We start from the raw sequence: 15,557 nt of genomic DNA on the forward strand, positions 1-15,557 counted from the left end.
GAATTTATAATTAATCCTTATGTTCCATTGATTACAAAAATATAGCATGATTGTTGGTGACACTTCTTGCAAATGAGATGCTTTTTTGCTCTCTTTTTTCATGTTGGCCTCATGGATGAAGGAATGGAGTTGTTGTGTGAAGCCACAGTGATAAGGCATGGGTAGGCAAACTAAGGCCACTCTAGGACCAGATGTCCTGCTCCCTTTTTCTTCTACACAGCAGGATGTGGGAGGAAGTTGTGATTGGGCTGGTGTGCCATTTGGCTCTTGTGGGCTGCTGGTGAATTGGCACACAACAGGTGCCAGCTACAGCCTCTTCGCAAACATTATCGTATTCTTTTTGCTTTTGTAGTTATTACATAATCTTTCTTATCTTCTTTGGCAATCACTCGTAGCCGAGTAAGATTGTCTTCCATAAACACAGTTTTAAAAGTGAGTCCATAAGTGACTGCGGAGGCCAATTCTGGATCCACATGTCCTTCCATAGTGGGGACATAGGTTTCTGGGTGGGAGTTTGCCAAACATGCCTTGCTCTTAGCTCATTTCTCCCTTTCATCCTGAGCTCAAGTGCAGGTGCCCAGGCAGTCGACATAAAGGTTTGATCACTTCAGTGAAATTCATGTATGAAATATCCACTCAGGCTCCACCTGCACTATACTTTGAAAGCAGCACCACACCACAATAGCTAAGACAGCAGCAGCTTCCAAAATTGTCACTGTGATCATACAATAATGACCAAGAAGTTGCAGGAATGGATGGATCCACCATGTCCTGCATATTGCCATTGACAGGGATCTTGATTATGAGGAGACTTGTAAGGGCACTTACAAGTCCCCCTCAGACCTGCAGGCTAAACATGCCAAGGTCAGGAGAGAAGCAGGCACAGCCAGTGAGACTGGGGACAAGTTCTATGTGTGGACCCCTGTCCTTCTACATGCTTTTGCCTTGGGTGTCTAGGGTGAGTGCCTAAAAGAGAGCCAGTGTGGTGTAGTGGTTAAGAGCGGTGGACTCGTAATCTGGTGAACTGGAGTTGTGTCTCCGCTCCTCCACATGCAGCTGCTGGATGACCTTGGGCTAGTCACACTTCTCTGAAATCTCTCAGCCCCACTCACCTCACAGAGTGTTTGTTGTGGGGGAGGAAGGTAAAGGAGAATGTTAGCCACTTTGAGACTCCTTAAGGTAGTGATAAAGTGGGATATCAAATCCAAACAACTCCTCCTCCTCCTCCTCCTCCTCCTCCTCCTCCTCCTCTTCTACTTCTACTTCTACTTCTTCTTCTCAATCTTTTGTTTTAAACAAGGGCTGTTGATGTAGGAAATGAGGCCAGCAACAATTCCACACATGACTTGCCTGCAAGTTGCTTTTCAAACTCATGGAAAGATATGTATTTTTTATTATTAATATGCATAGTTATTTAATTTATCTCATGTTTACACTGAAAAATTCTTTCGGCAGCTTACAACAGATTGCAAATAAAACAAACAAACAAACAAACAAACAAACAAACCACTCACACAATATTAGCACAACCCAACAGCCCTCAGACCAGCATGGTGTTTTCCAAAGTCCAACAGTGCCAGCCAGCATAGCTAACAGTTGGGGATGGGGGGAGTTTCAGTTCAAATTATTTGAAGGGCCCCATATTGATTTTCTCAGCCCTTCTGGCTTAAAACATTTCTGAAGCTCATAAACAGAAAAAGTGGAAACAAATTCCACATAGGAAACCCTCCAAGCTACTATCTGAGAATTCTTATAAAACAAAGGTATGTTTATCTACAGCTCTTGCTTCTCAAGTGTCATTTCAAGGTTTAATCTATTGAGCCATGAGGACAATGTTTTCCTTTATGTGCTTTATTTTAAAGTTACAAAAGAAGGAAAGCTCATCACTTTCTTTCTGGATCTGAAGGGTAAACCACACATTTGGGGGGGATATTAAGAGTTAGCCTCAAATAAATCTGAATCCACACAGCTACTGCCCACACCATCTTTTTACTGCTGAGTGATAACAATGCTTAGCTTTTCATGACTGGCCCATCTCCTGAGACACAGCTAGTGCTGCTGCTTTGGCATAACTACATGAGAACAGGGATAGACAAGAATTTCATTTGGTTCATATTTTCAAAGTGAACCTGATCTAATTTGCACCTCCCAGACTGACACAGGGATCACAATTTAATTATCCTTCAGATTTCACACTTCTCTGAATTTGACAATAAATTTTTTGGCTAAACAAAAGGTACCCAAAAGCAATAAATAAATAACTTTAGAAATGTTTATATGGAGTCAAATAAGTAGTTTGTGATAAAATATGTATTTAAATATGTGTTTAAGTGTGGATTTTTGTATTTTAAAAATGCAGATAAATGTGCAAACAGGATGGAGAGGAGGAGTTATGAACAAACACATATGAAAATGATACAGGCCAAAACTAGACAGATATGTCTATTGCTGTATGAACATGGAAGAAAGTTTTCCTTTCAATAGGGGCACACCTCTGAGAGAAGTTTGGGGGAGGGGAGCAAACATTTGAGAATGAACATCAAAGTAAGTATAAATAAGGGAACAAAAATCTTTCCGGGGAAATACCAGCCACAAGCAAAGCAAATGCAGTGTGTAGCACTTGTATTCAAGCAAGTCTAAGGGGAGTGTCTGATTAGAGAACTCTGAAAAACGACATGCTCCCGATTTCACACTGCAAACATTTTTGTGTCAAGATGACTCAGAGAAGAAGAGCCATGTATGGAAGCAGGCAAACAGCCATGTATCATTTGCCGCCCCAGGAATCATGGGTGCAAATTTGTTGCATCAGGACCCTCAGGAACAAGGGTCTCTGGCAATATTAAATTTATCAAGTGTTTTTAATGTATGAACACTAGCCAGCAACAGCTGACATCTTGTTGTATATTTGGAGGGGCTACAGGAAAATCACCTCCCAGCCCTATTACCACTTTGTGAGAAGGTCTGGTGCAGATTGCGAGCTTGCTTGGCTGAATATTCAGTGCTCCCAATTGTGTGGAGGACAGGATCAGTGTTTACTACAGTGGTACCTCTGGTTACATACGCTTCAGGTTGCATACGCTTCAGGTTACAGACTCCGCTAACCCAGAAATATTACCTCGGGTTAAGAACTTTGCTTCAGGATGAGAACAGAAATCGTGCTCCGGCGGCGCGGCGGCAGCAGGAGGCCCCATTAGCTAAAGTGGTGTTTCAGGTTAAGAACAGTTTCAGGTTAAGAACAGACCTCCAGAACGAATTAAGATCTTAACCTGAGGTACCACTGTATAAGGATTAGACCAGGCTTCCTCAACCTCGGCCATCCAGATGTTTTGAGACTACAATTACCAGCATCCCTGACCACTTGTCCTGCTAGCTAGGGATCATGGGAGTTGTAGGCCAAAAACATCTGGAGGACTGAGGTTGAGGAAACCTGGATTAGACCTTCCTACCCAATGCAAGAAGGCTGAGGATGGGAAAGATGCATTTATCTGCCTGAAATCTGCCTGGTTTGGGCTTTAAAGACACTCTAACTCAGGACGAAAGGGAGCAACGAGGTAAGAGAAAGGCATGTTTGGCAAACCCTCATCATGATCAACTCTCACAAGGAAACCTATGTTCCCACTGTGGATGGACGTGTAGATCCAGAATTGGTCTCCATAGTAACTTACAGACTCACTGTTAAGACCATGTTCATGGAAGACAATTTTACTCAGCTACGAGTGATCACCAAAGGAGGAGGAGGTGATCACCAAAGGAGGAGGAGGTTTGTTTAATTCATTAAGTCTGGAAACTTAAGGGTTATTACCAGTGCTTTTTTCTAAAAAAATGTTTAGGGGTACTCACATTTTCCTATTCATATTGAAATACTGCCCCTCGAGGCCAAACTTAGAGTCACAAAATGTTTAGGGGTACGTGTACCCCTGCGTCTCCACAGAAAAAAAGCTCTGGCTATTACTGTATTTTTCGCCCTATAAGACGCACCAGACCACAAGACGCACATAGTTTTTGGAGGAGGAAAACAAGAAAAAAAAATATTCTGAATCTCAGAAGCCAGAACAGCGCAGTGAAAGCAGCAATCCCTCTTGCTGTTCTGCCTTCTGTGATAGCTGCGCAGCCTGCATTTGCTCCATAAGACGCACACACATTTTCCCTTACTCCTTCAGATATACTGGACCAAGGCCGTTTAGGGCTTTAAAGGTCAGCACCAACACTTTGAATTGTGCTCGGAAACGTACTGGGAGCCAATGTAGGTCTTTCAAGACCGGTGTTATGTGGTCTCTGTGGCCTCTCCCAGTCACCAGTCTAGCTGCCGCGTTCTGGATTAGTTGTAGTTTCCGGGTCACCTTCAAAGGTAGCCCCACGTAGAGTGCATTGCAGTAATCCAAGCGGGAGATAACCAGAGCATGCACCACTCTGGCGAGGCAGTCCGCGGACAGATAGGGTCTCAGCCTGCGTACCAGATGGAGCTGGTAAACAGCTGCCCTGGACACAGATTTGACCTGTGCCTCCATGGACAGCTGTGAGTCCAAAATGACTCCCAGGCTGTGCACCTGGTCCTTCAGGGGCACAGTTACCCCATTCAGGACCAGGGAATCCCCCACACCAACCCGCTCCCTGTCCCCCAAAAACAGTACTTCTGTCTTGTCAGGATTCAACCTCAATCTGTTAGCCGCCATCCAACCTCCAACCGCCTCCAACTTCTGGTATAATCATAAAGCATCCAACTTAGCCTCATAAGCATCTGATTGGCCTCTGCAAGAGGTCTTTGATCCCATTCTTATGCTACCTCTCTCCACCCTGATCTTAGCTAATTCCATGTCCATTCAGATAAAGATGGAGCCTAGACCACAGTTCATATCTGCCTATTCCCCGCTTCCCCAGTTGCAAATAGTCCACTTGCTAATTTTGATGCATGGGGCGGTGGAGAGAAATCATCAGAAAAGATTACATGGCTAAGGATTTCTACATCAGTCAGAATTTTTTTTGGGGGGAGGGGGATAATCTACTATAGATGGAAGGTTTTATAACTGTATTTTAGCTCTCAAGGTCTGTTAAAATATATATTCTATTGCTTACTTTTATTGAGTCATTAAAGATTTCCATAGAGGAATCAAGCATACTCATAAGATCTGGAGGTTCTTTCATATATCAGCAATGAGCTTTCTTCCTTATACATTTCTAAATTCTACATTATCCTTCTGAAAAGTAATATCTTGAGACAACATAAGTCAGATGTAGAGATCTGATATTCTTTCCTGAATTCTCTGTTGACACATCTCTTAAAGTACAAGAACTGGATCAGGCACCCTCTGGTCCTTTGATACTTTCTTGTCCTTTAACAAGATATGAAAAATCACTCCCAAGTCCTTTTAAATGCATGTTCCCCTTAGAATCCTGGAATGTAATTAATCTGCATGAGGTGTCTTGTCAAAGTGCTTTATGTAACGGTGTGTTCTGGTATAATCATAAAGCATCTAATATCTTCTCTAGGTGAACATATATTTCAGCCTTCCAGATGTAGCCTTTGGGGGTTTCTTTAGAAATCCTGTACCAGGGTACCGGGGGGGCGGGGGCAGGGAGGTCGAAATAGCGTAATGAGACCTTAGTCTTAGAATGCTACTCTTCCAACATGAAACCAAACATCACACATTCTTCCTCCAACTTATTATTGCCTATTTTTTTGGGGAAATTCCGTAGACCTATATTTTCAGACTTGAAATTGAAGCAAATGCCGTTTCCTCAAATTACGTTGAACAGTGTACTATTTGATTAATTTCTTGTTATATTTTATTAGCTAACATGTCCAATAAGTACTGACTTTAAGAATAGCCATGTTCATTGTTTGTCTAATTCACTACCACCCTAAACCATGAATCTAGATTCTTGCATAGTTCTTGCTCCTTGAGTGTAAGGATCTGTGTCCCTGTTACAGCAAACATAAGTCTTCACACCAGAAGAGGTTAACAAAGCTCAGTGCCACAACATAAGACCCTGCTGGATCAGGCCAATGGCCCACCTAGTCCAGGATCCTTTTCTCACAGTGCCCTCCTGAAAGCCACCACTGCCCATCAAACAGCTGCCCAGGTCAGAAATCTGTCAGTTTCTATCTCTCTCAGTTTCCTGTTTTCCAGTTTTCAGTTCTCCACATTTCTACATTAGTTCATGATCTTAAAAAAAACAAAATCCTCATGAAAATTCATCTGTATTTTAGTGTGAATTTCTCCTAATGTACACATTTGGGTCTACAATTTTCCCTAACATACACATTTTTGCAAAGCAATTTCCCTTAATATAATTAGTTTTTGTATGCTATTTTCACTAATAAATGTATTTTTGTGCACACTTTTTAGTATATGCATTTGTGGACAAATTGCTTGGCTGGAGAATTGCATCACAAAACTTGGATAAGCAGAAGTTTTGAAAGATGGCTGTGTTTCATTTCATGCATTGTTTCAGAAAGTCCAAAAGGATCAATTTCATTTGGGCACTGTGCCACTTAATAGCCTAAGGGAAGCCAGTTCCTAGTATAAAATTCACAGAAAAAAGCACACAAACATGCTGTAATAAATGGCTATTTGTGAATCAAAGAGCATAACAGAAGTACAAATATTGGGAGCTGCAAACATTTTCTTTGTTCTTCATTCCCCAGTCATTGATCTGGCTTATTACAGTTTTGAAATTCTGTCTGTTTTTGGATCTCATATGTCTTCTAATCTCTTCGGTTTTAAGGACATAATGCTTTTATTACATTTCTTATATTTCCAACTCCTTCCACCCTACCCCCTTTGACTCCATCTGCTTATTCTTGCTTTATTCCTAACTCTTGCTCTTCAGAAATCTGCTACATGAATAAAACACCCTGTTATCACCATTCTGATTTGTTCTTCTAGCTCTAGGACTTTTATAAAGACATCAAAACTTACATAAACAAGGTCTTTAAGATATTGCTTATTCAGTTTGGTGCCACCTACTGGTTGTGGTGACTTGAATGAGGCCCCTTGAATTAGGAAGGACCATAGCTCAGTGACAGAGCCCCTGTTTTGCATGGAGAAGGTCTCAGTTTTAATCTCTGGCGTCTCCAGGCAGGGCTGGGAGAGAATCCTGTCTGGAATCCTGGATATTCACTGCCAGCCAGAGTTGACAATACTGAGCTAGACAGATTAATGGTCCAAGTGCTGAGTCTGATGTCCAATGGACGCCAGACACAAGCTGGACTCCAGATGTAACATGAGCAAAATGACTTAAATATTGGAAAAATCGGGATTCATAAAAGGAAGCACAGTGTTAAAAAATGGTACATAAAGTACTTGCAACAGACAGGTAAGATGAAACATGACAGAAAAGTGAACAAAGAAAATAGAGCCACAGTAACAGCAAAAGGCAAACAAGAAAGCTGACAGCAGGGAGCTCTTGCGGAATGCTAATGAGATCAATATAAAAAGAAACACAAGAGCAAATGGAATGAAGCAATTAGATGCAAGGATGGGAGAGGATGGGAGAGGCAGAGACGTGACAATGGCAGCTGAGATTTTGGCAGATCTTATATCAATAGCTCCTGTTGCTGGTACAATGTCAGGTCCATGCACAAAAGGAGCCAAGCAGAGAAGGCTACTGGGAAGCTTAATTTCTTTGAAAAGCCAGCCACTAAGAGCTGGTTCACATATGCATGTGCATCCCATGATTCTTTTGCTCAGCACTTGGCTGGTGGCAGCTGAATGAGTCGACTCACTACATTGAGATATATGGTGCTTAGCTGAATAAAGTTTCTATGAATTCTCTCTGTTGGGTTAGATCTTTCATAGCTCAGCTACAATAATTCATCACATGGATCCTGTAGTCCTCTGGTGACAAAGATGCAGGTGTAAACTAGACAGTGCTGTTATATCATCTCATGTTTGGAACCAGACTTTTTTTTATGGGAATGCTTAACGCTTACTACAAACATTTCTTTACAAGCCCTTCTTTTTCTGTCACTGTGTTGCTTAAAATATTGCATTAGATAATCAATTCACAACGCAAAAGAAATCCATTGCTCTTCCTGTGAAGATTCTGTTTGCACTGGCTTGATGGCTCCTACTCTGAACACGCCCCTGCTGTCCATCTTCCAATGGATGGCAAGATTGGATATCCATCTACTCTTCTATTCTGAGCAGAGAAGAGATGCAAAGTCCTTCTCTCTTTGAGTGTGGCTGTGGCTGATATAGGTGCCTATTACCCCATTGTGGTTCTGTCTCTTTTATGCTCATTTATGCCACACCCCACGACAGTCAGAATGTGTTCTGCCATGCCCTCATGGCAGCCATTTTGTGGCTGGGACCCATCCCACAATGCAATCTCAAAATTTCAAACGTACCCAGTGTTCCAAAGAGGTTGGCAACACAGTTCAGTCCAGTTTCTAAGATCTATTTATTTTCAGACACACAGCATTGGACGATTAATTCTCCTACATTATGTTTTTGCTGCTGTAATGAGCTTCACCATGCTAAACGAAGCCCAATTAACCCCACTTAACTACAACTGTTCATTTATACCTTTAAAAATAAAAGAAAACCACGAAACAACTTGTGAAAATTCCAAAATATTGCTCTTACAAAACCCTTCAAGAATAGTTGAAATACGTCAACTATTCTTAATGGGCTAATGCTAGTTATACAGTTAGGCCTGAATTGTTTAACCATGTTCTAATAGCCGTACACGGTGCCCAATGAGAAAGATTCATGCTGCTTGAGAAATAGATTCGTTTAAAACAGTTGCAGTTGGAGCCAATACAGATTCAGATGTATTGTTCAGCAGAAATGAGACTCTGGGGCAATGTGAACTCAGCAGGAACAGAGGACTGCCACTGTTGATTAATATTCCTGTGAGGAACCATTTTGGTGACTGTTCAGAAGTCCCACTGTATTCAGTAGGGCTTATTCCCTAGTTCATAGGTTTCAAACTGCAGCCTGAGATAACACAAAAAACAGAAGTGGCTTCCTGGATGAGACAGAGCCACTGAACCAACTTCTTGGCAGGTGAGCCACTGTGTCTTACTGGGCGGTGCAAAGTGGCAGGGAGCTTGGCACAGTGCAAATGCACTGCCAGAACCAACATAGCACTCCTGCTGGTGTGTTTCCACCCTGTCGACTTCACCGCCATCTCATCCCTCACTCTCCAGGCGAGCAACAGTGACCCACCTGCCAGGAACAGAGCAGTGGTTCTGCCCCACCTGGCAAGCTGCATCTGCATAAAAACAGATCACGTCAGAGACTATAGGCTCTGTTGTTATTTTTAGTGGGATTTATTATTCTGCAATAAAAATGGCAATTCCTAGCTGGCCTCATTCTTAAGACGTGACAATAAACTTAGCTTCCTACATTTGTTTGGCTTTTGCTATTACAATGGTAATTTTTAGCTGCTAATCCCGCCTACCAGAATGAAATTCAAAAAAGGAGTGACCCAGAAACTTCAAACAGACTTATTCCACTGTCAGTCTTGTGATTACCCTTGTATAATGTTCCATTATAAACAGGAATGGGTTTAAAGAATTCTAAAAAAGAATTATGCTAGCCTAAACAAGAGAATGTCAGAACTAGAAAATATAGTTGGGGGGGGGGATGTTGCTTACATGGCAAACAGCCAGTGGAGGAATTAATACTGCACAGTTGACCAGCAAAATTTATCTCACTTACCCAGACTGAATTGTAACTTCAGTGAGGAAAGTAACGCTGAAACGGAACCTAAAATATCTTCCACTGGAATGAAAATGCCACGTTGATAAGAAAAAAGCAGGATAAGAATTTGGAGCATGAATGCAAATGGCACTGCATTGAGTTTTCCAATGGTCTTGTTGGACCTGCTTTTGATAATATTCTCCAGCTTATTAAAATTTCCTAATTTGCTTTTGTAGATTCCCCCCTAAACTATGTAGCCTGAGACTACATGAATCAATCTTATCTCTCTATCTTGTTGATTTGAGCGTTTTTTGATATCATTCTTAACTCAATAAAATCTAAATTATGTACATGTAGATTAGGTCTGCCTTGCAGGATCCAAGGTTGACTTCACAGAGTTCTCAAATTACTCCATAAAAAATGAACATTAGTTTGCTTTTTGAAGCAATAAACTAGATGTACAAATTTAGCATTATTATTTTTCTTTTGCAATTTTTTAATTGTTTATGTGGCCTCATTTGCATGTGTAGGTTTTTAAGCACACTTTACTTACAATAGATTCAAAATAATGTTTGTACAGCTTAATTCTAAAAATATTTCTGTAAGGAAAGAGAAACTGTGTGACACGTTGTATGCTTTTGCAAATCAGTGCAACAAAAGATGGAGCAGCATTTTCCTATAATCAATACTAGATGTTCTGTGAGTGTAATCTTTGATAATACTGCATGATAATAAGGTAAAGGGACCCCTGACCATCGGGTCCAGTCATGGCTGACTCTGGGGTTGCGGCGCTCATCTCGCTTTATTGGCCGAGGGAGCTGGCATACAGCTTCCGGGTCATGTGGCCAGCATGACTAAGCAGCTTCTGGTGAACCAGAGCAGCACACAGAAACGCCATTTACCTTCCCGCTCGAGCGGTACCTATTTATCTACGTGCACTTTGAGGTGCTTTCGAACTGCTAGGTTGGCAGGAGCAGGGACCGAGCAACGGGAGCTCACCCCGTCGCGGGGATTCAAACCACCGACCTTCTGATTGGCAAGTCCTAGGCTCTGTGGTTTAACCCACAGCACCACCCGCGTCCCTACATGATAATACTGATAGGTTAATTGATATTAATATATATACCCAGTATACCTGAAGGAGCGTCTCCACAACCATCGTTCTGCCCGGACGCTGGGGTCCAGCGCCAAGGACCTTCTGGCGGTTCCCTCACTGCGAGAAGCAAAGCTACAGGGAACCAGGCAGAGGGCCTTCCCCTCCCATCAGATGTCAAAGAAATAAACAACTACCTGACATTAAGAAGACATCTTAAGGCAGCCCTGTTCAGGGAAGTTTTTAATGTGTGACATTTTAGTGTATTTTTGGTCTCTGTGGAAGCTGCCCAGAGTGGCTGGAGAAACCCAGCAAGATGGGCGGGGTATAAATAAATAAATAAATAAATAAATAAATAATAAAAATTAATGCTCTTGGTTATAGAGCAGCCACGTTATTGTTACACCTGAAACACACATTACTCATGATGATATATTACCAGTGCATACCAATTGCTGGGAATTACAAGGGGGGCAGATTTGCTCTGCCCTGGTCCTGGCTTGCTGGCTTCCCAGAGGCATCTGGTTGGCCACTGTGAGAACAAGATGCTGGCGTAGGTGGGCATTTGACCTGATCCAACAAGGCTGTTTTGTATAGTCACCTTTTCAGCCTGCTAGATCTGATGGACTTCTTAGTTTCCTCTATCTTCTAATCATGTATCCAAGTATAAGGAGGCCCCCCTCCCCCACATTACATCCATCACATTTGCCATAGTAGTCTTTCACAAATAGTCAGTGTGAGAATCCTAATCCTGTTTGAGAACCTAGTATGGTGAGTAGCAGCATGTTATTGTGTTGTAGCACTTTCAACAGTCATGGCTTCCCCCACAGAAACCAGGGAAGTGCCGCTTGTTAACGATGTTTAGAATTCTTAGAAGTCCCCTATTTATCTCGTACAGCCACAATTCCCTAGTTTTCTGGGAAGAGGGACTGGTTGTTAAACCACTCTGCAAACTGCAGCCCTGTGAGGGGAATAGCAGTCTTCTGTCAACTCTCAGCGCCCTTAACAAGCTACACTTCCCAGCATTCTTTGAGAGAAGCCGTGGCTGTTTAAAGTGCAGCATTAAATCTATAGGGCGGATGGGCACTTTGTTATTCATAAGGAAATCTGAGAGGACTCTGACTTTTCAACATACAGCTTGAATAGCTTCCATGGTATCTTGACCTGGACCCAAGCAATGAACCTGACGAGATAACTAGGGTGATAATTATTATAGATTGGTTTTATGTCCAATCTTCATTTATTTTGTAAAATCCGATTCACAACAAAGTTGCTGAATAAGGCTGTGCTAGCTAATTTTCAGATAAACCCTGTGCTAGCTAATTTTCAGATAAACCTTTCAAGGTGGCATTGGCAAGGAAATGTCAAACAAAAATAAGCACCTGTCTTCGTCCTCAGCCCACTTGGGTTAATGTTGGGAAGCAAGCTTTGCTTCCGTGCCTGATTCACAAAGAAAACAAAGCAGCCTTCATCAAAACACATCCAGCTTCCCCATGGGCTCCTCTCGAGGTTAATGTTCACAGAGATTGAAGCCAGAGCTGTTAGACCAGTATGAGATGGCAATTTAACACAGGTGCCGGGTTCTGCACCTGAGAGAAGAGAAGAGAGAGGATAGTCTTAAGAATGATGATAGTAATAAGCCTCTTGGCAGAAATTTGTCACACCTGCACCTGGATGAGGCTGCTGTGCGGAGTAAGCTGGAATGTTCCCTGGCAGAACTTTGCATTCTGCTGGAGAGATCATTGATCTTGCTATTGGCCAGATAACCCTTTGTAACTTTTTTGATTTTACAATGTTTTTAAAAATAGTGAGCCAGATGGAGGAAACCATGAATAAAATATGGCTCATTATCTTTCCTGTTAAAGGCAGCAACAAGAGTGAAGGTGGAACATTTGGGGATTATTATTTTTTTAAAAAAAAACCAATTTCGGTTCCTAGCCGGCCAGCCTCACTCTTTTAGAATTTATTCAGTGTGCAGAGCTTGCCTGCCTCCAGTTGCACATGGAAGTTTCTTCTTTTATGAATGAAAGGAGAAGGCGATCTTAGGGCTGACAAATCACCAGGGCCAGTCGGAGACATTTTGTTGCCTGAGGCAGAAGGACAACATGGCACCCTCTCATTTAGCATGTCGAATCCAGCTGGATTGGCAGCTGAATCATACATCAACACTGGGAAGAGGGCATCCTCCTGGGCACCTGGGCATCATCAAGGGTGCAAGACTGGCTTATTTATGGGATTCAGTGAGAACGGTGGGGACTGCTAGCCTGTCCCTCAATATGTGCCGCCTGAAGGAACTGCCTCACTCATACCACTGGCCTCTAAATTCACCAAATGCAGTGTTTCTGTGCCATACTTTATCATGGCCTTTATATAGGTGCTGGTCACAGTAATATCTCACATTATCTGATGTGGTTCTTTAACTTCTCCTTAATTTATTTGACTCTTGTGTTCATTCCTTTCCTTATCATTTCATACAGCTCTCACTTGTTACTGTTTTTTTCTGAGAGAAGGGGAGGAGAAAATGGAACTTTTTTCTTCCTTCCTTAGCATCTCAGAGCTCTTATTATGATACAAAAACACGATCTTCAACTTTACAGATGATGCTAAATTGGGAGAGAATAAAAACAAATGAGGAATAATTAGGTATTGCAGCCAGATATAAAAGGATTTAGATAATTTCATATTTATGGAACAGCAGATAGCAAATGCAGGGCTGAGCAAATAAATTGAGAGTAATTAGGCTTACAACACAGAATCACAAGCAAGAATCTGCATTAATGGAAAGGAGCTGTGCATTATACTGGCCGAACAAAGAACCAGATGGGATATCCTTCTTTTATTTCTCAGTGCATTTCTCTGTTGAACTGTTCATTGCTTGCATATGGAGATGGCATTCTTCAGAGAGATGTCAAGATAGGTATGTTCTCATAGGACAGAGAAAAACCAAGGAAGGTCAGGTCTAAGGCTATGCATGGACATGGATCATACATTATGCATACATACAAATAGGTTCTGTAAAATGTTGCAGTGTGGACTGTTCACGATGCCAGTCATGCCCTTTCCCACAATATTCTATTCAGTTTCCACTCTCCATGTTTCACATTTCCCTACATCAAGCGTGAGTTGGCATCCCATAGACACTGAAAATGTTCGATCCTCCCTGAGCTATATTATGTTCGCTCCTTCCACTTAGAGCTTTTTTCTAAAGATCTTTTCATACTTCTGCAAACCTTGGGATTTTCTGGAGTTTCTCACTTGTGCATGGGTGGCAACATACATAATGACCCACATACTGAGGATGAGCTTGCTATTAGTCATAGGATTAACCATCGTCCATTGCCAATAGTACCCACCAGTCTGTGATCAGGGAAGGATGAAGCTGTTGGAAGTTGTGAAAATGGGGATGAGGTACTACTATTCGCAATGAACTTTCACCTACTCGGAAGACAGAAAATGAGATGCATCCTTCACTCCATTGGTACAACCTTGGATCATCTATTGCTGCTGCTTCTGTGCTTTCAGAGTGATACACTGGGACTCTATATTAGATGCTTCCCGGAAATCAGATGGAAGAAGCAAAGTGGTGCACTCTGCTGTGCTAGCTGGTTTACTAGGCTGTGCAAGAACTGCAGTGGGGCTCATTCTACACATGCCACCTACTGCAACATAGGGCCATCCATTAGGTCATCTATTTCAGAACTGTCTCCAATGACTAGCAACAGCTGTTCAGGGATTCAAGCCTGTTCATTTTCCTACGAGGAAATGTCGAGGATTGAACCTTGGACCTTCTGCATGCAGAGCAGATGTTCTACCACTGAGCTATGCCACTGAGCTATGTCCCAAAAAATTAATATAAGCATAAGGATGTTATGAAAGGTAGATCATGGGTCCATCTAGCCCATTGAGCTCCCAGGGTAGCAGGCAGGTGTTTTTCTAAGCAATACTTGGAGACACCAGGTAGTGAACCTGGGGCATTCTACCCTGAGCTATGGCCCTTCATAGGCTCCCTTGTTTCCAAATTCACCATGAAATTACAGTGCCATGATGGCCACCAGATGCCTGTGGGAGTTGCAAAAGCAGGATCTAAATAAATAATAATAATAAATAATAATTTATTTATACCCCGCACATCTGGCTGGGCTTCCCCAGCCACTCTGGGCAGCTTCCAACAAAATATTAAAATACAGTAGTTCATCAAACATTAAAAGCTTCCCTAAACAGGGCTGCCTTCAGATGTCTTCTAAAAGTCTGGTAGTTGTTGTTCTCTTTGACATCTGGTGGGAGGGCGTTCCACAGGGCGGGTGCCACTACCGAGAAGGCCCTCTGCCTGGTTCCCTGTAACTTGGCTTCTCGCAGTGAGGGAACCGCCAGAAGACCCTCGGCGTTGGACCTCAGTGTCTGGGTAGAGCAATGGGGGTGGAGACGCTCCTTCAGGTATACTGGACCAAGGCCATGTAGGGCTTTAAAGGTCAGCACTTTGAATTGTGCTCGGAAATGTATTCTTCCCACCTGTGATTCCCATGTACACAGAATGGAATATGACAGGATCCACAAGCACATGCTTTATGGGGAGCTGGATTCAGGCACCAGGTTTGCCGGCAGACTAACTCTGTGTCTGCAAATATGACATGAAGGCTGGCAACATCAACCCCACCATGTGGAAATCCCTTGCATACAACCTCTGTGCTTGGAGACAAACAGATACGTCATGTATCCGCAGCAGTGATGAGAGGGGAAATGACTGCTGGGAGGAGCGCAGAGAAAAGAAATGTTATGGTCTATCTGCAGAAGCACAACCAGATGCCTTAATCTGC

The 15,557-nt window shown here is 42.5% G+C and overlaps 1 protein-coding gene across 1 annotated transcript in view; it reads right to left on the minus strand.

Moving 5' to 3' along the window:
* The window catches only part of LOC308589908 (uncharacterized protein), a 178,393-nt gene extending 164,142 nt beyond the window's left edge, over nt 1-14,251 (minus strand). Inside the window, exon 1 of the mRNA XM_081199476.1 lies at nt 14,183-14,251. Coding sequence (XP_081055602.1) covers nt 14,183-14,238 — 56 coding nt within the window. The 5' untranslated portion in view covers nt 14,239-14,251. The remainder of the gene's footprint in view (nt 1-14,182) is intronic.
* Nucleotides 14,252-15,557: the final 1,306 nt, after the last annotated feature.

Source organism: Podarcis bocagei (genome assembly GCF_964188305.1).
Source record: "Podarcis bocagei genome assembly, chromosome: 6".
In the NCBI taxonomy this organism is placed as follows: Eukaryota; Metazoa; Chordata; class Lepidosauria; order Squamata; family Lacertidae; genus Podarcis; species Podarcis bocagei.